This window comes from Rhinolophus sinicus, linkage group LG06 (assembly GCF_036562045.2).
Source record: "Rhinolophus sinicus isolate RSC01 linkage group LG06, ASM3656204v1, whole genome shotgun sequence".
NCBI lineage: Eukaryota > Metazoa > Chordata > Mammalia > Chiroptera > Rhinolophidae > Rhinolophus > Rhinolophus sinicus.
Window position 1 is genome coordinate 29,724,523 of NC_133756.1, and position 23,859 is coordinate 29,748,381.

General features: G+C 35.7%; 1 protein-coding gene across 8 annotated transcripts in view; it reads left to right on the plus strand.

Moving 5' to 3' along the window:
- The window catches only part of PATJ (PATJ crumbs cell polarity complex component), a 299,829-nt gene that overhangs the window by 91,990 nt on the left and 183,980 nt on the right, over positions 1-23,859 (plus strand). For all 8 annotated transcript variants that reach the window (XM_019731220.2, XM_074334813.1, XM_074334815.1 and 5 more), the window contains 4 exons: positions 4,456-4,579; positions 9,950-10,124; positions 19,996-20,067; positions 21,395-21,572. In XM_019731220.2, the coding sequence (XP_019586779.2) occupies positions 4,456-4,579; positions 9,950-10,124; positions 19,996-20,067; positions 21,395-21,572 (549 nt within the window). The remainder of the gene's footprint in view (positions 1-4,455; positions 4,580-9,949; positions 10,125-19,995; positions 20,068-21,394; positions 21,573-23,859) is intronic.

Here is a 23,859-nt window from a genome sequence, read left to right on the forward strand (position 1 = left end):
CATTGGTGCTTTCTATCTTTGCCATTCCCACTCCTATATCTTTAAGTGCTTGACTTCAAACAGAATATTCAGTTATATGGAGCAAATTCTAATCACAGATTATTGAATATTCATAAATACTCCCTGGTGGTGGCTTTCTTCTATAAAAATAAAATTTTCTATTTACCCAAATATAAGGCAACCTGAAATACAGGCCCATTTTTATATATGTTTAGGGATATAGATGAAGTAGTCAAATGTATATTCATAGTATTTATAAATTTAATTAAACGTTCATATTTTAAAATCTATAAAATGTTAGTTTTTGCCTATTCTCACATTTAATGAATAATTTTATTAAAATTATTTTGATGCATATTCAATATCAGTATCCAGATTATCACCAGAATCACTTTTTGATCATTTAACATGGCTTTCCAACTATACTATCTTCATTTCCACTGAGGTTGTTTGAGATACGTTAATTTTTTAATCCATACTCTCAGTCAGAATTGTATCCTGATCTCAAGTACTCATTTGTATAACATTAGGTTTTTAAAATATTCCTCTTGTAAGTTTATATTGATGATCTTCACAATGTAACCGCTTACTCTATTGTTTGTTAAAGTGCTCTTTAAAAAGCTTGTTTATAACAACATTCAATGCTCACATGCATCCTAATTTTGAGAGACATGCATCCTAATTAATAAATTTGTGTGAAATTTCCTAGCTTTCTGATTCTGTGAAGTAACGTCTAGAGGCTCTCTAAACTGGCATTGATTAAGATCGTTTCAGTCCTAATGGGTCTTGCCTAAACAATATTTTATTTTTTAAAAATAATTACATGTACTTGCTTTGGGCATTAACTCTTTTCCTCCTTCCCATACTCCACAGTGATGACAGTGTAGGGGAGGCGAAAAAGTGTTTTCCTCTATCCTCCTAGAGATTTAATTTCTGGCTGGGACCCTAGAAATTAAACTGACAAAAGACTGATTAACAAAAGAAAAACAATTTATTAGTACCTGTACCAGGCATACGTGCGGGTGTAACTCAGTGATCAGTAACTCAAAGGAGTGGTTAGAACTTGGGCTGATATAACATCTTTAACGAAGAACAATAAATTTATAGAGAATTGACAAGACAAAGGAAAGGGGGTTTACACTTTTATAGTCAGCAAACTGTAGGAAGATAAATGCATGAGGGAAATTAATGGAAGATAAGGATTGTTTTAGTAAGGTTTGTTATGTACCTTCCTCTTAGTGTCGTCTCTGAGCTGAAAACTGTAGAGTCCTCTGCAGTGATTGAGAATCAGAGAGGATAGAGTTTTTCTGAGTCTGCTCTTTCTCAGTTGTCTTCAGCTCATTATAATCCCTGTGCCAAAGTGGCATATTTCTGGATAGGATATTCTGATCCCTATAACAATGATACGCACATGATCAAGATTTTTATTTGCCTTCCTCTCGTTACTGATGGACCCCTGTAGTGATAATTTATTATCTAATATTACAAACTTCAGGTAAATTTTAAAAACATAGTCAATGCCTTATAAAGATATAATTCCCACTACTCTTCTATTTAGAGGGTGCCAGGAGGGTAGAGGAACATTATCGCTTCTATCTTCATTGTAATATCCATTTTGGGTATAGATATAGCTATATTTGTGGAGTGCAGATAGTACCCAATTACTTCAAAGTCTTATTTTTCTTCTCTACCACCCTCTTAGTCCATTTTAGTTGAAGGATGAAACCATCAAGGTTTTCCCTCACTCCTTCCCTATTTCTTAAAATTTTTTTTTTATTTTAGTAAAATACACTTAACAAGAAAAATAACCATTTTAGTTATTTTTAAGTGTACAACTCAGTGGTAGTAAGTACACTTACAGTGTTGTCAAACTATCACCATTATCTATTTTTGGAACTTTTTTGTTTATTTGGGGCTTTTTTTATAGTTGACATTCAATATTATATTAGTTTCAGGTGTACAGCATAGTGATTAGATATTTATATAATTTATGAAGTGATTTCCCCCCAATTAGTCTAGTACCCACCTGGCACTATACATAATTATTGCAATATTACTGACTATATTCCCTATGCTGTACTTTACATCCCCACCACCACCTCGTAACCACAAATTTGTACTTCCCAATCCCTTCACCTTTTTCACCCAGCCTCCCAACCCCCTCGCATCTGGTAACCATCAGCTTGTTCTCTGTATCTATGAGTCTGTTTCGGTTTTTTGTTTGTTTGTTTATTTTGTTCTTTAGATTCCACATAAAATGAGATCATATGGTATTTGTCTTTCTCTGTCTGGCTTGTTTCCCTTAGCATAATACTCTCTGGGTTCATCCATGTTGTCTCATGGTTCCTTATTTTTTAGTTGTGGTAAAATATGTACTACATAAAATTGACCATTTTAAACATTTTTAGGCTTATAGTTCTGGTTGAATTAAGTACACTTTCATTATTATGCAACCATTACCACCATCCATCTCCAGAACTTTTTTATTTTCCCAAACTGAAACTCTGTACCCACTAAACAGTAACTGCCCATTGTCTGGGAACCAACCACAGTTTTACTTTCTGTTTCTAAAAGTTTGACCATTCTAGGTAACTCATATAAGTGGAATCATATAATATTTATACTTTTGTGTCTGGCTTATTTCACTTAGCATGATGTCTTCAATGTTCATCCATATAGCATGTGTCAGAATTTTTTCCCTTTTTAAGGCTGATTAATATTCCATTGTATGTATATACAGCATTTTATTTACCATTCACAAATTGATGAACATCTTTGGCTGTTGTGAATAATGCGTCTATAAACATTGGCATACAAATACTTGTTCAGATACCCAAATTTTGAGGGTATATACCCAGAAGTGAAATTGCTAGGTCATATGATAATTCTGTGTTAAATTTTTGAGGAATCACCATGTGGTTTTCCACAGCAACTGCTCCATTTTATTTTCTTACCAACAAAGTTTTCCGATTTATTCACATGCTCACCAACACTTGTATTCTGGTTGTTTTTCAGTTTTTTTCTTTTTCTTTTTAAATAGGTGTGAAGTGGTATCTCATTGTGGTTTTGATTTGCATTCCCCCAATTACTAATAATGTTGAGCAACTTTTCATGTGCTTATTGGCCATCTTCAAATATTCTTTTGAGAAATGTCTTTTCAAGTCTTTATCTATTTTTTAAAGATCTGTTGTTTTTGTTTTTTTCCCCTGAGGATTAGAATTATTGTATATTCTTATTTTCTTCTCTATTTAGAAAAAAACCTTAATTCATTTGTCTAAAGATCTAACCTCACATATCTACTGTATTTAAATCTCAGATTCAGGTATCAATTCTCTTCTTCCTCAGTTACATAATTGCCATTAACATTTTTTAAAAATGTCGAAATGGTCCAAAAATTGCTATGAAATGTATTCTTTTTCAGTACTCACTACCTACCATCTTCTCCTTATTTCCTTCTCTAAGAAATTCTTATTTTATTCTCAGCAACTAAGTAGTTGTTATCTCATTTCTCACCCCTATTTAATATTTGAGTTGAATTCTATGTTCTATAGCCTCCATTAGGTATCTGATATAGTTATATACTTAACTATAGTCATAATCTGGAAAAATCTAGCAGTATTTGGTACATTCGTTTATAGAAGTTCTTCTCTTAACATTGAACTGTGACTAACAAAGCTTAATAAACAAACAAAAACAACACAGACTATTGTAAAAGATATAATTCACATTTTTGTTTTGAATACACTATATTTCCAACAGTAGAGAATAACATAGTGTTATTCACTTTAATTGAATCAAGGCATATCCCTGTGGTGGCCACATTGAGTCATTTAATTTAAACTATTATAAGTTTTTAAAAGGTCATAATTAAATACTTCAGTGAAAATTGTATGTTTTGGAAGATTATAACTTTGGGAAAGCATAAAAGACATTTAAAAGGAGGACAAGAGGAAAGTATAATAAATTACTGACCATGTTTATCTTTGGTTTTTGATTTGGGTAATTGGGTGTTCGTTCACCAGACTCATAGGGCTAGGGAGGGTATAGCAAAGGCTTAGAGCTATGAAAATCCACTGGGTATTTTGGGATCAGCTATTTAAATGGTGATCCAACATGATGTAAGAGGTAGTGTGTATCAACCATTGACCTTGCTTGACTCGATAGATCTTTTATATCTCTACCTTGGTGACGTTTATTTAAATCTACTTATTAATGTGTAGAAAACAAATTTGTTGAAAAATCTAGAGTTTGGAAAATACAGGTTTTTCTACCCTGTGCTCTCGCAGATATTAAGTTGCCAGCATTTGTTACTGCGCGCCACAGTATAAACCATTACTGGAGAGGGACTGTTTGCAGGGCCAGTTTTTCACTATCATTATCATCTGGTTTGAACATTACAGTGTTCTACATTTTATCATAAAGTACTAATGCATTTCTGTTTTTCTTCCTCTCAAGATGAAAGAAAGTTTTGGCATCGATTCCCTACCCTCCATACCCTCAACTGAAGGAAACAGTCAACAAGGCAGATTTGATCATCTGGAAAATCTTAATTCATTAACAACAAGCAATCTGGAGTTAGGTTTGTGGTTTTTGTTTCTCATAAGCACAAATTATATTATTTTGCAATCACTCAGTTTTATTTTTGTATGTGATGAATTTTACTGTCACATTTTCATTCATTATGATATTTTGAATTTAAATCTGCTTATTAATATGCTTCAAAATGTATGGAAGACTAGCGTGGCTCATATTTTGAACTTCAGACTTTCAGATTTTGTTTTGTGAGAGGGCTGCATTTTCTCTGCCTCATTTTGCTTTTTATTAGCAGTATGGATTAAAACTAAAACTAGTACCTTAGGCCGAATCTGAAATAATTCTCTACTAATATATATTAAAATTTCTGATGCTATTAAGTGATACTGTTAGCTCATTGAATGGGGTTGTTAAATATTAATAAAGAGAGGCATATTTTAAACATTTATGAAACATTTTTATAGCCATATATTACAGTCAATTTTGGTGCATTAATAACTTAGTTTCCATTAAAGAATTCTGAAAGTATCATGCCTCTCCTTGCCTCTCTCCAGTATTGATTCTTATGTGTTTTTGAAAACTTGACTTTTAAAAAATCATTTTTCTTTCTTTTCCCCCCTTTCTTCCACCTCCCCCCTACCCCCACTCCGGTTCAAGCCGTTGTGTCTCAGTCTAGTTGTGTAGGACACAGCTCCCTGGCCAATGCTGGCGTTATAAGCCTTACGCTCCCCTTGGTCACCAGTCATTGGTCGGCCTCTCACAGCAGCCAGAGGCAGCTTATGATGGTTGCTGGCCATTCACGCTGGCTGCTGGCAGCTCACAGCAACACACGGTAGCACATGGTAGCCCATGGCAGCTCACACCAACCTCCGGCTGCTCAGGGCAGCCCAGCTCCAGGGAGAGCTGTTGTTCACAAGCTTAGCTGTAGAGGGCGCAGCTCACTGGTCCATGTGGGAATCAAATCAGCAACCTTCGCATTAGGAGCATGGTGCTCCAACCACCTGAGCCACTGGGCCTGCCCCTAAAAAATCGTTTTTCTTCATCCAGTACAAATATCAAGTATCATAATATTAGGGTCCCTAAGTAAGACTGTTTTTTCATAGCACTAGGATTTGTAGAGCCATCGTTCGGGATTTATGCTGTCTCACCTGTTAAGACTCTGCTTATAGGAAAAGTCTTTCTCTGTGGGCAATTCTTGTGTTGTATGGTAATGTGTTTGTAAGGGGGAGAAAGAGAACTACAGAAAATTATGTAACGGTTTTATATGAATCCAGCATTCTGTTAAGTAAAATCTAAAGACTGGAATGTTAAATGGTAAAGAGTGAGGGCATCTACGAGTTGAGAACAGTTGTCAGTTCCCACTGGGTCAAAAAAGTTAATTTTGAATATCTAAGATTAGATGAGTCTATCACATTTTTCATGATGTATAACTGATGTGACTAGGAAAAATATGGGACTTTTTTCACCAAAACTCTTCCAGTATACTATTTTTTAAAAATTCAGTTACACGCTATTCCCCAATAAAGTCCTGTTCCCCTTCCCCAATAAAATCTTAAAAAAAAAAAAAAAAAAAAAAAAAAATTACTTTCCAATTGTTCATTGATAGTATAAAGAAAAATAATTTTAAAAAATTTTTTCAGCACAATTTTCTATAGTCCTCTGCCTGATAAATACTTGAAGATTTACAGCGCAAATGAATAAATAAATGAATAGACCATATCTGTTTAATTACCATTGATGTTTTATAGCAATATCAGTACTTTTTTGGACCCAATAATTTCTGGTTGAAGAGGGTTTAACTATGTATTATAGGATGTTTAGCAGCGTCCCTGCCTTCTAACCCTAGATGCCAGTGGTACTCTCACTCCCAGTCATGATCAAAATCAAATTATCTCTAGACATTGCCAAATGTCCCCTGGGAGGTAAAATTGCCTCTGGTTTGGAACTACATATGCTTTATACTGTCAGGGTTGAAGGGAAAAGAGTAGATATATGGGGTGGGAGTTTGTGGGGAGGGGCAGTGGACTTGGGAAGACTATAGGGAAAGAGATATTCTTCCCATGAACCCTGCTCTATATATCATCTAGATGATTCCAAAGTTAGTTCCTTTGCCTTCTGCTGCCTGTATGCATGTTCTAAGGCTGTTGTAACAAATTGCCACAAGCTTGGTGGCTTAAATCAACAGAAATGAATTCTCTCAGTGTTCTAGACACCAGAAGTCCTAAATCAAGGTACTGTGCTCCCTCTGAAGCGTCTGTGGAAGAATCTATTCTTTGCCTGTTCCAGCTTCTGGGGCTCCAGCATTCTTTGGCTTGTGGCTGCATCACTCCAAACTGCCTCCTTCTTCCCATGGTTACTCTTCTTCTGTCTCTTATAAGAACATATGTCTTTGGATTTAGGTTCCACTCAGGCAATCCAGGGTGGTCTCATCTCAAGATATTTAATTACATTTGCACACATCCGTAGGTCCCATTGCATGGATACATCTTTCAGGGGACACCATTCGACCCACTAGACTGCCTTAATCTAATACTTTGCAAGGCTCTGGGAATTTATTTTCAGAGACCATAGCTTTGGGAATGAAACTAAACTTGTATGTCTCACTAGAAAAGCATTCACAACTACATGCTTTTAGGAAAAATGTTTGAGAGCCTTTAGAATGCTTTGTGACAGGCATGTATATTTGGATTAGTGCTAATCATGGGAGGGCTGAGAAATTAGTGATACAGATGCATACAGATTTCAGCAGCATACCTATTGAGTTAATAATACTCAGAATTTCATTTTGTTTTCAAGAACCCTGTCCAGCAAATAGCACTGTTCTAATCCTAGGACCCCTAGTACTGAGCAGTTAACCTGCTGTCTTTGTTTCTAAGCGGCCCCCAGGTTTCTCCAAGCTTCTCCATTTCCTCAGCTGTAAAATGAAGGGTTTGGGTTACGTGTTCTATAAGGTCTCTTTGAAATCTGTAGCTCTTTGACCACTTTTTAGTAACAGACAATTTGAGATTTATCTATGAGCATATAACTTAAAAATTATTTTTGAGAATCTATATGTAAAGAGTGTTTCTTGACCCCATACTTAATCCAAAATTATGTATTGTGAAAGAGCCTATATTCCTCATGGGCTGTGAAATAAACCTACAAATTAGCATAATTAATCATGTACAGCATACAAGATAAATTTAAAATCAGTAACGCATTTAGTGTTACAAGATTTCATATGGATGATATATTACAGAATTGTACATTTGAAACCTATGTAACTTGACTAACCATTGTCACCCCAATACATTTTAATTAAAAAAAAAAATCAGATTTCAGACAGAAAGTAGTTCTTTTTCCCAATGTTTGACTGCCCCTGCCTGGAGTGTGCCTCTCATGAACTCTGGATGCATTTCTGTGATTGCACCCAAAAGTCAGGCACACATACTCAGTCTCGTACTATAAACTGAGCTTCTAGAGGGCAGGGCTTATCTCCGATTATGTTACCATAGTAAGTGCTCAAGAAATATTTGTTGAATAAGAAAGTGGTAGGCCACTAATGTTATATGTTATTATTCAACAGCATATTGATTCCTTTTTTATTCAGTTGCTGAATTGTACAGTAACCCAGTCTCCTCTCTACCCAGATTCTTACTGCCTTTATTTTGGTGACCATTGTATTTTTGCACCTCACCAAGTATAAACCTTTTGAACATTTTTCCCATGCCTTTCTGCAAGCATTACTTTCATTTACCCAGAACATTTTTTTTTTTAAGTCACCTGTTTTCCTAACCTTCGTGCTCCTGATCGGGCCATTACCTAACCATGGTGCAGACCTTTGAGGACTTGATTTGTTTTATGGGTTCCTGGGTACTGTAGTGCACTTAAGTGACCAGCTTTGTAATGTGAAACTGTGTCAAGCACTGCAAGAGATGAAAATGTGTGCCCCAGTGCTGCCAAAGGCCCATGGAGGAGGAATCGGGCAAAGGGTATGGGCAGCCTTTGTGTGGAGCAGGTAATGCCAAGTTTTAAACAAACCGTAGCAACCTGTGAAACCCAATGCTGTAACTTAACAGACTGCTTTTACCAGATGGGAAACAGCTCTGCAAATAGAGCTGCTTTTCTATTCTATAAACTCTGGTTTTAGGCCATTCTTGCCAGAATCTTGATCCCACACCAGGTCCCTCTCCTGTGGGGAGGAGGCAGAAATAGGCAGAGCTGGAACACTGGGGCAGTGATATAGGTTTGACTGCTTTGCAGGAATGTTGGCCCCTTTGGATGGATGAGGGGTGCATGGGAAAGAGGGCAATGAGAAGGCAAGAGAGACTTCCTTTAATGCCATCTGAGCATCATAGTAATTTTCACCTCCTCGTCAGATTCTGTTGCATTACCAACTAATTAGGTCCAGATTCCAACATTTCTAGACAAGATAAAATGCAGAAGCACTAGTGAATTTACTAGAAAATTTGTTCAATATGAAGAAATGGAGGATTTATGTGATACTTACAGGAGAAGTTTTAGAAGAGTATATCTCTTAGTTCTCTGATAAGCCAGATCTCCAAAATACACCATAAATGTATGGATTTAAGGAAGGTATTGGATGCACAATTTAACATATTTGTGTAACATGATAAAGAAAGATTGGCTGGGAATTTATAATGGTTGGATATCATGGACACTGAGGTGTGTCTGAAGAGTGACTAATGAATTTATGCCAGCATGGGTGCAGATCTCCAAACTTGTGCCATAGGACTCTGTGCACAGCTCTGCCTTAGTTATTCTGTTTTTCAGTAAATGAGAAAATGACACAGATGGCATGTCAGGTAAATTTGTGTATTCTAATTGCAAAATTCCTTGGACTATGTCCTCCCCATCTATAAAATACAGTAGTTAGTATCTTTTCTCCTTAACTCATAGTTTGATATCAGAATTAAATAAGCTAACAAATGTAAAAGAATTTGTGGAATTTATAACAAAGCCCCTTTAAAAATATGTTTTTTATGTGGTTATTTGTTATTCTGTAGAATTATTTTTTTTAAATCAGTGAAATGTTGGACTGCCTGCAATTGAGACAGCCTCGGTTGAGAAAGGAAATTTTGTAGTAAGATTAGAATACCATAGTAAAGAGGATTCTTTTGCTAAAATGTTTATATTGCTGAAATGTCATCTTTTCAGTGAGGCAATGCTCAAAATTATAACTCTGTTCTACTAAGCAACCCCTATCCGTCTTTGCTCCATTTTTCATCATAGTACTTGTCACCCTCTGACGTGGTAAATATTTTACTTACTTAGTTCAATATAAATAAGTTTTCTATAAATAAGTTTTCTACCTGCAAGGGGCCTGTCCATAGTAGGTGCCTGTAACTATTTGCTGAATGAATGAAGGATGAATGAAAGCACCTTGTATTTAATATCATCTGGGTTTGCTCTTTAGGCATGATGATTCCGAATGATGTCCAAGGTCCTGGCTTGCAGGTTGAACTTCCTGCTGTGGCCCAAAGGAGGGAGCAAGAAGATTTGCCATTATACCAACTCCCCAGGGCCCGAGTTGTTTCCAGGACCTCAGCATACACAGGAATGTCGTCTTCTAGACACGCCACGGATGCATAGTATGATACCGTTTCTTTTTGCTTTTACATGATAAAATAGTTTTCTTTTTGCTTTTGTTAAAAAAAAAGTCATGATTATGCTGAAACATTTGGAAAATACAGAAAAATATGAATAAGATCCACTACACTATATAATTACTATGAGAATTTCCCATACATAAAATTGTATCATATTTACATTTCGTATTTTTGCAGTTGTATGCAAAATGGCTTACGTAGAGTATTTGCTTGGAAAATGGGAGGTTAATTAAAAATTGATTTTAACAATTCAAGCAAGAAGTACTCAAGGACAAATGAGGGACTAGGTTCAGGAGTTAGAGAATCCCTAGGAATTGGTGACAGATAACATGTTGAGCATGAGAGGGAGTAGTTGAAGATGACTGTTTCTGGACTGGGAAACTAGGTGAATAGTGGGATCATTAATTCTCTGACATAAGATTATAGGAGCATAAACAGATTGGAAGGGAAAAGAACAAGTTTAGTTTGAGACATGTTGAGGGTTCAAGTATCCATAGGACAAAGTGAAGTGGAGTCAATTAGATATGTGATTCTCGGGATTAATGTTGAGGTCTATCCTGACATGGATAATTGGGAGCAAGAAAAATGAAACTCGTGAACTTGAGCAGTCATCCAGGGGAAGCTCAAGTAATAAAAGGATAGGGCCAAAATTGGAGTCCTGCAAAGCAGCAATTATTAAAGACATGAATAAAGAAAATAGCAAAGTGGAATGAATAAAAGGTAGAAGGAAATTGATGAACTAGAGATTGACATAGAAACCAAAGGAAGACAGCGTTTCAACAAAAAGATCATCTCAGACTAAGGTCTCATGCTACAGGGAAGTCAAGGTAGATAAAATGTAAAAGCATTCATGGGCTTGGTCACGTGGCCCTTGGTAAACAACAGTTTCATTAGAGTAGAAATCAGAGAGTACTGCGTTGAGAGTGAACAAAAGGTCAGAAATTGGACATAGTAAGAGTCGACTAGTGTTTTGAGAATCTTGATCATGAAAAGAGGCAGATAGAATGTGTGTTACCTAGACAACTGGAAGCTCTTATTGGATTGAGACGAGGAGGGAGTTTTATATATGTATACACATTCTTTTGTATATATGTATGTATATATATGTGTAGTGTGTGTGTATCTTTCTGGGAAAGATCCAGAAAAGGGATATGTAGATGCAGAAAGGGGATGATTAATCATAGTTCCTGGAGAGGGTGGAGGGAGAGGACAGTGCACACCTAGCGAGATTAATTTTTGATAGTCTGTTCGGAGGAAGTTCACCTCCTCCACAGAGATGCCAGGAATGAAAAGAAAGTACAAGTGCAGGTACTATTTGTACCTAAGGGCAGGAATGCAAAGCAATTCTTGCCCAGTGACCTTGACTTTTTATTTTCTGTCATTTAGGAGAAAAGCTATTTACTAAGAGTGATGGGCTGCTAGTAAAGTGTGCATTGGAAGGAGAGGAGTCAGAGTAGAGATTTACTTTTGAAACAAGGGTAAGAGAGTAATGGCTTAGTGGTGGAAGGGCGTTTACATAAATATTGGCCCCTTTTTTCCAACTTCCCTGAGAGTGAGAGAATGAACATTACCCACTTGACTGGGGTATCATGGTAGAGAACCAGAAGCTGTTCAGAGAACAGAGGACATTGGGAAGAGGTTAGGGTGTAGAGTGTTTCTTTAGAATTCCAGGAGATTCCATGGAGTGTGCTGGGTAGTTTGGCTGGGTGGGCTTTGGGGGTGGGGCATGGGAACTGGAGCAATATCTGAAGGAGAAGCCAGAGTGTGTAGCACAGTGAGTACAGGAGAGTAGAAGTAAACAAAGCATAACAGGCATGAGCGATAGGATGGGATTAACTGACTTTACTGTTTTTATTAAAACCTTAGTCCAAGAATGATTTTGTGTTGATATATGATATCAGCACAAAATGATATCATCTTTTCTGTTTAGCTGCCTGTGACCTTTGCCTAGAAACTTCATAAAAAGTCTTTCTCTGTGCTTTCCCATACCTCATCTTTAGAAAGGAAAGACAAATAGGCCCAACTACTTGGAGAAATCTGGTGGCTTTTCAGTCAGCAGAACAGGATTAGTGGCAGTACTGGAAGAGTTGGGAATATGTTTTATGACTTTTTTTGTGGTCAAATTACTTTTCAAATGAGACAATATTGTCTTTTAAATTTCCCTTGTGTTTAGTGTTAATTGAATCTGGCTGAAGAAGTCAGAAATGGGGCGGCTTCTCTAAAGCTATAGAACCGTTAACTATAGAATTGGAAAAGATCTAAACAAATTTCCAAGCCCACCCCTCCTTCCTCACACAGAAGACAACAAAATGGAGTATCAGTTGTGTTCCACTCAATTCTCCCACATTCAGAGAGGGAAGATAATGCTTTACTCCAGTCCCATTGCTTTTTCTCCTAAAGTGAGTACTTCAACAAGCCCATTTTTTATGTGGGCACAAGCATTTAAGGGCTCTAGCCTAACTTAGTCTTGGGAGATCATTCTTGTAAAATTAAAGTGTTTTTTTTTTTTTTCTCTTTTTTTTTTTTTTAATTGCTCTCATAGATTCAGGATATATTTAAATCTCAGCAGATTCCAGAAGAGTTCCTGTAAATCATATTACCCCTTTTAATCTTTTAGACTACAGCCCATGGAGTTAGGGTCGTAGGTGAATATTTATTGCCACTCAGGAGCCCTCCTGAGTAATGCATAAATTCTTTTGCAAGATAGTCTTTCAGATCATCAGGGTGTCATGAAGTGCTAAGTGATATTTTAGAGTTTCTTCTTTGCATTAATGTTTGTATAGGACTCAGCATTGGCAGGCAGGGTATGATAACTCTGGAAGGAGTCGAGTGATTTTGTTCTGAGTGTCCTTCTCTCTTCTTAAGGTCACTTGAGATCATGTCTTCAGAACTCACCTGGGTTTAGTCTTTTTCTGACTTAATCTCTATTGTCACCTGCTGTCTAAAGACATATAAGTGCCCACAATGGGGGACATGCATATTTCTCAGACTAATGGCAGAGCTGCAGTATAGATATATGGTGGGTACTGTTCAGACTTTTCCTCTGTTATTTATAGCTACATGACCCTAAGAAGATTTCCCATGTGTCTATGTTTCCTCACTTATAAAGTCAGTAGTTATGTGGATTAAATAAGAGAGATTATAAAGGGCTTCATATAATGTCTTGAACATAGTAAATGTTTAATGAAAAGGTTGGCAGTAATGCTGGATGACAGTAATAGATTCATGGGTGTATCTAGGATAGTATACACTGTGGCTGAGTTTTTAAAAACACTCGAGATTGTAAGGTGTTTTGTTTGTTTGCTTGTTTCTGTGATAAAATAGGATCATCTCAAAGTAAGTAAAACATGGTGTCAGAGGCTATAAAGCCTTGGGAGGATGATGACTTGAGATGAAAGACATATTTAAAATTGAAAAAAAAAAATCATGTTGTAGATATAACAGGATATAAATGAAAAGAAATAGTTTCACATATTAGATACTTTGTTATGAATATGGGAGGTAGAATAGGAGGCAGGGTGTCATAGTTGGGGAAAGAATTAAATGACTTAATGTTTTATTTTGAGCTCCCAATATAGTGTCTGGCATTTAGTGCCTTCCAAATAAATGGTCAATACCTAATAGGTTTACCTTTAAGATAAACTGCCAAAAATTATGTGTAAATTCAGAACATTGGTAAGAGACTGAGGATAAGGTAGAAAAGAAATATGTGCATTTCAGAGAGGACTGCTCTGGAATGTTTCAGTTGGGAGGAAAAAAGGGGGGTTTGCAGTATAATTCTGTGGCAACTCGCCTACATTGCATGTGAAGACAAATGTAAAATACTATCATATAAGGAGGTGCATAGGAATATTACACTATAATTAGGTCTTTGATTACTAATCCAAGCTGTATGTACAGAGGAAAACAAAGAGAGAAGTAAAGTTGACCTAAGGAAGCAACTTACCCTTTATGGCTTGAATGCAGTTTTATATATTCATGAAATGCGCAGATTTTAAGGAACAGTTTCCTTCATTTTGATGAATATATACATTCATGTTACTAATGGTCCAATCAAGATAAGAACATTTCCATCATCCCAGAAGTTTCCCTGCGCCCCTTGGCAGTGTCTTGCCCCAGGCAGCTACTAGTGTGACTTCTGACACTGTAAATTGTTTTTCCTCTTCTACAACTCATGTAAATGTAATCGTATAGTAGGTACTTTTTTGTCTGTCTTCTTTCGCTCAACACCATGTCTATGTCAAACTAAACTTTAACGTAAGGGAATGTCTAATTCTTTGTGTGTACTGGTATCAGGTAATAGTTTGCTTCAAACCTCAAAATCCTAGTGTCACATCTGTATAAGTAACCTTACTAATTTGGTTTTAAACACTCAATATTCCCTGTGGTGTGTGACAGAAAATTGCCACATAGAAGCTGTATTTAAAGAGGCAGAGGAAATAATGAGATAACTTAGTCACAGCCAGAACTCTTCCTGCTTACATCGTTTTAGAGTGCTGAGTTTACTTGACCCTCTTGTGGTTTAGTATGTAGAAATTTTATATGGAGAAAGTTATATTGAAAAGCAAAGTTCACTTTGGCTAATCAGGATTCATCTGATTTTTAAAAAATACTCATATTTCCCCAAAAATAAGACCTAGCCAGACCATCAGCTCTAATGCATCTTTTGGAGCAAAAATTAATATAAGACCTGGTATTGTATTGTATTGTATTGTATTGTATTGTATTGTATTGTATTGTATTGTATTGTATTGTATTGTATTCTATTCTATTCTATTCTATTCTATTCTATTCTATTCTATTCTATTCTATTCTACCTGGTCTTATATCAAAATAAGACCGGGTCTTATAATATATGATATGATATGATATGATATGATATGATATGATATGATATGATATGACCCGGTCTTACATTATATTAAAATAAGACCTCGTCTTATATTAATTTCTGCTCCAAAAGACGCATTAGAGCTGATGGTCCGACTAGATCTTATTTTCAGGGAAACACGGTATATATTAAATATATATGTTTTATTAGTTTCAGGTGTACAAAGCAATGTAATAGACATTTACACCCCTCACAAAATGATGATCCCCCCCAATCTTCTACCCCTCTGATATTATATATAGCCATCTGATTTATTTTATGATGTTGAAATTTTTGTTTGCAAAGAGATTGTATATCATAATCAAGTCTTACTATTAATATCTACCTGTTCACTAATGAGGCACTCACTCCATCTTTCCTCCCAAATCTGTAAAGAATGATAACTTTGGGCATTTGTAAAAATGTGTAAAATAAAAAGGGTTCTTTTTATCGGATGGTTAATTTTGGGGTTGGGGGAGCTGATTGTGAAACTGGTTGAATATAAGAGTTAAATTTCAGTAAAGATTTGAGATTTTAATAGATTGAACTGTTGACCATGTTTAATCACAGTACAAATGGTAAAATTTGAGATTAGAAATTCCTTGTTAAAGTTTTAAATATGTTTGTAATTTTCATCTTAATATGTGCAGTAAAAGTATTTTACTTTCTCAGTTAAATTTTATTTTGTGTTAAAAGGCATATGCATTCATCAATGTAAGGTGACTACATTAGTTTGTATAGTTGCTCATCTTCTGTGTCTGTATTTTCAAAATGAATCACACTATCTGGATAAGCTTTTGCAAGTTTTGTCTCTCTTTAAGTATGAAACAATCTGATTAAAATATGTATATACCAACTTCCTGAAGAAAGATACTATGCTTTGAAAAAGTCAGTGAAATTCGAAAAGATATATGCACCCCTATGTTCACTGCAGTACTATTTACAATTGCTAAGCTATAGACACAACCTAAGTATCCATCAATAGACAATGGGATAAAGAAGATGTGGTATGTATATCCAATGGAATATTCCTCAGCCATAAAAAAAAGAAATCTTAGTATTTGCAACAACATGGATGGACCTAGAGGGTATTATGCTAAGTGAAATAAGTCAGACAGAGAGAGAGAAAAAATACCATTTGATCTCACATATATGTGGAATCTAAAGAACGAAATAAACACACAAAAAAAGAAACAGAGTCATAGATATAGAGAACAAGATGATGGTTACCAGATGGGAGGGAGTATAGGAGGCAGGGTGAAAAAGGTGAAGGGATTAGGAAGTACAAATTGGTAGTTACAATGTAGTTATGGGGATGTAAAGTACAGCATAGGGAATATAGTCAGTATACTGTAATAATCATGTATAATGCCATGTGAGTACTAGACTTATGGAGGGATCACTTCATAAATTATATAAATGCCTAACCACTACGCTGTACACCTGAAACTAATATAAAATAATATTGAATGTCAACTATAATTGAAAAAGAAAAAAAAGTCAGTGCGTCTCTTCCAACAAAATAATACTTTTGTTACACACTTTATCTAAAATTTTCCATATTTTAGTTAGAGCATCCCCCCTTAATTTGTATGTGAAAGCCAGCAGTTTAGGATATTGTTGGTTTTTAATTTTTTAATAGAAAATTTAATAGCTTATACTAATATTAAAGCTTAGCTTCCATTCTATTTTAGGTTTTTTTAACTTGAAGAATCAAATTCCTATAATGATAGTATACATGTAGCATAATAAAAATACATAATACATATCTGGGGTTTTTTCTTAATGCCTGTTATGAACTCTTTTTGCTCACAGTACTTCTGACACCAAATGTGTGAGTTTTTCCTCCACCCAACAACCATTCTCTGATTCTTTGGACACTAATTGGGTATCCTACAATTCAGCTCAATTCTGACACTAACTACTTGGAGTTAGTACAGACCCCAGAGGATAAGGGTTCAGTCCCACAAGACTGCCCTGACTTCAGATGCCACTTGCCAACTATACTTCTGACCAACCAGCTTTCAATTGGAAGTTCCCATGACCCCTTCCTCAGGTTTGCAAAGATGGCTTACAGAATTCAGGAAAGTGCTTTACTTCCTATTGCTGGTTTATCATAAAGGTTACAACTCGGGAATTGCCAAATGGAAGAGAGATACAGGGCAAGGTATTAAGTGGAGGTTTGGGGGTTGCACACAACTTCCATGTCTTCTCAGGGCACATCACCCTCCCAGCGCCTTGATGTATTCTCCAACCTGGAGGCTCTCTGAACCCTGTGTTTCAGGGTTTTTTGTCTTGTTTTGTTTTTTTTGTTTTTTATGGAGGTTCAATTATGCAGGCCCACTTGATTACATCATTGAACACTGGTGAATGAACTCAGTCTCTAGCCCCTCTCCCCTTCCCAGAGGTGGGCCTGAGGATAGGGCTGCAAGTTCTAACTCTAATCACCTGGTTGTTTCTCTGGCAGCAGCCCCCATCCTCAAGCTCTCTGGAGTCCTACAAGAATCACCTTATTAGCATAAACTCAGGTATGGTTGAAAGGGGCTTGTTATTAATAACAAAAGATGCTCCTATCACTCAGGAATTTCCAAGGGTTTTAGAAGCTCTCTGTCAGGAACCAGGACAAATATCAAATATTTATTTCTTATCACACCTGTCATGATTTGGGATACAAGAAAGTACAAAATGGAGAGAAGGAAGGTTTCAGTGTTGGTTTGGTTTTTAGTTTTCAATCTTTCATATTTATTTAAAAGGGAATTCTAACATACAACACAGCATAAAGATATTCCTTGTGGTAACATCCATATTCCAGAAAACAGGATATAATATAAATGCATCATATTTGGGATAGCAGATAAATTACATCAGTTACTGCCGCAGACTATTAAAATACTGTTAAATAAAAAATGATGAAGATTATGGTAACATGGGGAAACCTTGGATATAAAAGTGAAAAAATTGCAAAGAAAATGAGCATTGGTTGAGCCTCTGTTAAATGCCAGTTTTATTTAATCCTTGTTACTATTACAAAGGATAATTGAAATATGAAAGTTTATACTATGACTACAACTATCCAATGAATATGCAAGTATATGGAGTACATGTACATGTGCAAAAACTAATAATGTGATATGATAAAGTGAACACTTAAATTGGTGGAATCATGGTGTATCACTTAGGGATTGCATTCAGAGGCTCATAAACAGAACCGCTACCTTCCGCCCCCCCCCCCGCCCCCTTAGTGTGGTTTAACCAAAAAGGTTAATTTTTTTCATGTAAAAAGCCCTAAAGAAGGTGGTCTGTCAGGGTTAAACACGTTCTTCCTTTCTGCTCTGCTGTCCTTAATGTATTACTTTAGTCTTCATTGTTTCTTCATAATTTTAAGATGGATGCTTCATCACCAATAACATCTCTGCCTTCTAGGCAAGGAAAAAGGGGAAGGGCATAGAGCAACCGGCTCCTGCCAACTGATTCTCCCTCCATTTAATGTTTTCCTGGAAATCTCATCGAGGGACTTTTTGCTTCCATATTACTGATCAGAACTATGGCACATAGTTACCGTTAGCTGAAAGGAAGTCCAGAAAATGTATTTTTTTTTTAGAGCTGGGCATATTGCCACATGGAATAAAAGAGGGGTTCGGTTGGTAAGGGAGAATGGGAGAGAGGACATTAGATGAGTAACCAGCAAATATCTGCCAAGCTGTTTTTTCCTGAATGTTATGATGCTTTTAATCATAAAAAATAGACTGGCTAAGGCAAGGCCATCTGGTAGTGGGTGAGATGTTAATGGACCCCTAATGATCCCAATTCCTTAGCTGGTTTTTGGAAAGTCTAGATCCTTTCAGCTTTCTCCTTTTCACTCAGCCTTAAACCATTATATCATAGAAAGTCTGTAGAGAGGCAAGTAGGTGGACTTTTGCTATGTTTTACAGGACTTATATGAGAGTTCAGAGAATAATGGAGCATTGAAACAGTGCTGCAAGAAAGATTTGCATACTGTGAAGAAGTTAAGTTGTATGCCTGCACCTTCTCTGAGCCTTAGTTCCTCCTGTGGAAAATATAATTGTATGACCTGTTGTGCTTACTTCACAGGGTTTTTGTGAAAATGAAAGAGTCAGTGCCTCCATTTTTGTATAAAGTCACACAATTTACAATATCATACATATTATTTCATTTGGTGGTCCAAAGCCACACACCTATTTAGTGGTGCAGGTCAGACTGGAGCTCAGGACTCCTGAATTTTCTTCCAGATAATATATGGTAATGTCTCTATCCTATTAAATAGCACTGCTCTTATAACTACTCTGTAATTCGGCATTTTATGTTACCTAGTTAAGCAGTTCCATGCTAACATAACTTGATGGGTGCAAGTATGATGGTATTAGGTGGGAGGATCAAATTAGATAACAAGTAAATCTCTCTGTAAACTGAAAAGCTATATGACTACACAAATTGTTCATGGGATACAAATGATGGGGGAATTATTTAGGGCTAGTGACAGAAAAATCTAGAAAGAGGGATCATGTTTACTGACGGTTAAGCATTTATGTTGGTTTATACTGGACTGTTCCCTTAGCTGGTCAATCAATATTAAGTTTCAAGGAATATATTTTATAAGATTTTATATAGTGATAAAGAAACAAATGTGAAATTGTACAAGTCAAACACACATTATTTGAAAATAGCATATAGAGTGTCACCAATAAAAGTTTTATGATAATTCTGTGATTTTCTGGTGCTGGATGGATATTTGTTGAGTTGAACTTCATTAAAGCAATTTATTTTTGCTGTATGTGGACATTTAACTGTTGATGTAAATATTTTTAAAGCTTAAAAATTAAGAACTATTTAACTATGTATAGATTATACAATTTCAAAACTTTCCAAGAACCTTTAACAAGAGTGTGTCTTATAAGTTGTATGTATGTGTGTGTATATATATATGTATATATATATTTTTTCTTTTCCTTTCTCCTTCCTCAGTGAATTACCTGAAAGAGAAGAAGGTGAAGGAGAAGAAACTCCAAACTTCAGCCACTGGGGTCCACCAAGAATGTATGTTGCTGACACTGTTGGCTTTCTTAATAGGAGTACACAATCAGTAGCTTTTTTCTTTAACTTGATAGTGCCATTCATTCTCTAACTATTAGGAAATTGCTATGATTCATATGTAAGCTGGCCTAAATTTTAGTTTTATTTTGTCTTATCTACCTAGAAGTTTTTATCCAGGCAAAATTATTATAATCAACATTAGGAAAATCTTTACCATACTCTGTCAGAGAAAGCAATTTACACATAAGTGTCCTCTATAATATGATAGTAACTGATGGCCTAAGTACAGTTTATCACTGCATCACTAAGCAGGGCAGGTAGGGCTGCCTTGAGTGCAGTAGTTTCTTTATAAACAGCAACAGTAGTCGAGGGTACTATCCTACATCAATTTATCTCCACCCTCCTTACCTTGTGTTAGTCCCAGTTTGTGCCTTGTTTGAGCTAACAGAATGTGTTGGGTCCATCTTCCCTTGGATACTCACATAATTTTATGTAGTCATCAGGCCTGTACTTTATTAATGTTATAAAAACCTTCCTTTAGCTATTCTCTCTATTCTTCATGCATTATTAATTCCACCATGCCCACCCAAAGTCTGATTTTTTTCCTTGCACTTCTGAGTTTTGTCTTAATTCTTAGGAGCTGTTTTCTGAGCAACTCTTTTATTTGAGTTCATTGTTGGCCATGTCTGTGTACTCTGGGCAAGTTTCATAATATTTCAAGAAGCAAGTTTTATTTCACACTTTTTAAAAAATGACATGGAGGTATGAAGAAAAGAATGTCATCCTGCCATAGGAGCAGATAAAATCTGCCCTCCACTCAAAGAACCACAGGTTAAACCAGCTGGCTGTGAAAAGCAGCTTGGGCAATGAGCCTCAGGGTGGCAAATTTATACTGAAAGTCTGTGCTTTTTGCAAAAATGAGATATGTGGCGTTCTTGATGTTTCACCCATTTGTTATTTTCTTAATCTGTTGTTTGCTAAGGTTATGGATATAGATGAAAAGGACTAATCACAGAAAACATTGTGGTGGGAGATAGGACCATTAAGCCCTCGCTAAATCTCTCAATATTAAGAATTGTATTTATTGTTTTAGAAACCTATCTTTTTCAGGATTTAGACTTTCACGTGTGCCATGAATTATTGATAATATCTTATAATTTGGGAACTGGGTACAATTTCTATAACATTTGTAAAAATATATTTACAAAATATATTTACATAAAATATGAGTTTCAATGATATGGTACCAATTGAACATTTACAGTGACAGTGCAACAAATTTAACTAACTTGTTCAGGAGTAAATTTTGTGTTCTTTTTTCTTTTAACAGTGTTGAAATTTTTAGAGAACCTGATGTGTCTCTTGGTATTAGCATTGTTGGTGGGCAAACTGTTATAAAACGTCTGAAGAATGGAGAGGAGCTTAAAGGCATATTTATCAAACAAGTTTTAGAAGACAGTCCGGCAGGAAAAACAAATGCTCTTAAAACTGGAGATAAAATACTTGAGGTAAATGGTGTTAAAATTCTGTTGTTGTTTGAAATATACCATAAAACAGTAAAATAATCATTTAGCCTGAAGTCCTTCCTTCATGTGTTGGGGTACATGTCTGTAAAATTGGTGTGTTTTATTTGGATGCTTTAGTTTGTATGTTGTTTGCACAAGTCTATGAGATTCTAAAAGTTGGAGTGGTAGCATATAAAATCGTAAAACAAAAAGCCTCAACTGACTGAAAAGCAATTTCAGAATATAACAGAATGAGGCAGATGGTGGGCATCATGCTTCTCCCAGTCTTTTTTTTTTTCTTTTTATTAAAGTTTATTGGGGTGATATGTGGTATATAAAACTGAAAAAAACAAAGAACAAGACAAACAAATGAAGACACAAAAACTCATAGACACAGACAATAGTTTAGTGGTTACCAGAGGGCAAGGGGGGTCGGGGGTGGGAGATGAGGGATCAACTATATCGTGATGAAAAGAGAACTGACTCTGGGTGGTGAACATACAATGTGATGTACAGATGATGTATTACAGAATTGTACACCTGAAACCTATGTAACTTTATTAACACTTGTCACCCCAATAAGCTTCTGCCAGTCTTGAACAAGCTCTGCATTTTATAAACAAGTGTCAGTAGGATATGCACTGACACAGGGAAGTCATCACCACAAGGCTCCCCAGGGTTACCCCTCTATAGCCACCCCTCTCTCCTCTCTTCCCATCTCTCACCTCTGGCAAGTACTAACCTGTTTCTCTATGTCTATAATTTTATTTCACTGTTGTCACATTAATGGAATTAGGTATTCTGTATCTTTCTGAGATTGGCTTTTTTTTCACTCAGTGGAATTTCATTGAAGTTCATTCCATTTGCTCTATCTATCAACAGTTCATTCCTTTTTCTGGCTGAGTAGTATTCCGTGGTATGGAGGTACCACAGCTTAACCATTCATCTATTGAAGGCGGGTGAATAGTTTCCAAGAACTGGATAGTTTTCAGTTCTTGGCTATTATGAATAAAGCTCCTATAAATGTTTGTATTCAAGTTCCTAAGTAAAAAATAAGTCTTTGTTTCTTTGGGAGTGCAATTGCTGGGTTGTTCGATAAGTTTGTTTTTAATTTTGAAAGTAACTGTCAAACTATTTTCCAGAATGGCTGTATCATTTTGCATTCCCACCAGCAATGTATGAATGACCCAGTTTTTCTGCATCCTCACCAACATTTGGTGGTGTCACTGTTTTTCATTTTACTATTCTGATAGGTATATAATGGTATTTCATTGTTGTTTTAACTTGCATTTCACTAATGGCTAATGATTCGTGACTAACAACTTTTCACATGCTTAACTGCTATCTGTATATCCTCTCCAGTGAAATGTTTGTGGATGTCTTTTTCATGTTTTCTAACTGCATTTTTTCATTGTTTTATCATTTTAAATTTCAGTGTTTTCTTTTTCCCCTTAATTTTCTCTGCTGTCAGTGGAATATAAAGTATTCTCTCATTTATCCATCATCACTTTTACACATAATAATAAAACCTGTTTAGTCTCAGTTGTAATGACTTATATTTCTTCAAACTCACAGCAGACTTGAAATGTTACACTTTAATATATATTTTGTCAAACCTGAGTCATTTGTTTAGTTTTATTCCTGTGAAAAGTATTACTTGTTTGTTTTGTTTTTAAGTAAAGCTTAATAATCATTTCTCTCTGTGTTGAAACAATTGCGTGAAGCATTTGGGTCCATATAAAGAAGAATATTTTTAACTGGGAAGTTTGAATTTAATTTAATTTTTAGAAATGGGTCATTATCTGTGTGACTGGGCACACTTCTGGGTTGTAATTTTAAAGCTGAGAAATACTAAGATATTTTTTCTGTTGTAATATGACATAATTCCATTTTTTTCTAACTTTCCACCTTCAGTGATTCCCATTTAACACTTGAAAATCTGTGTTAAGGAAACAAAAACTGATTGTTACTGGAAGGTGAAGTACTCATACAGCTTCCACTTCTCTTACTGTTGAATGTTTTGGGAATTAGTTATTCATAAGAAGCTTCCTCAAACTGTTGTGATAGTTTTTAAGCTTCACTTTAAATTTTTTCTGTACTTATTTTTTTCATTTACTGTTCAGATTGTTTTCTTTACTATTCATGTTTCATTATTCATATTCTTCCACAACTTAGATGGGAAAAGAGCTTTTACAGAGCATTAAGTTTTTCCAGGGGATGTCTATTAGAATTAAAAGCCACAGTTCTTACTGTAGGCTTTTCGACCTTGCCTGGTGTGGCTTCAGCTGCC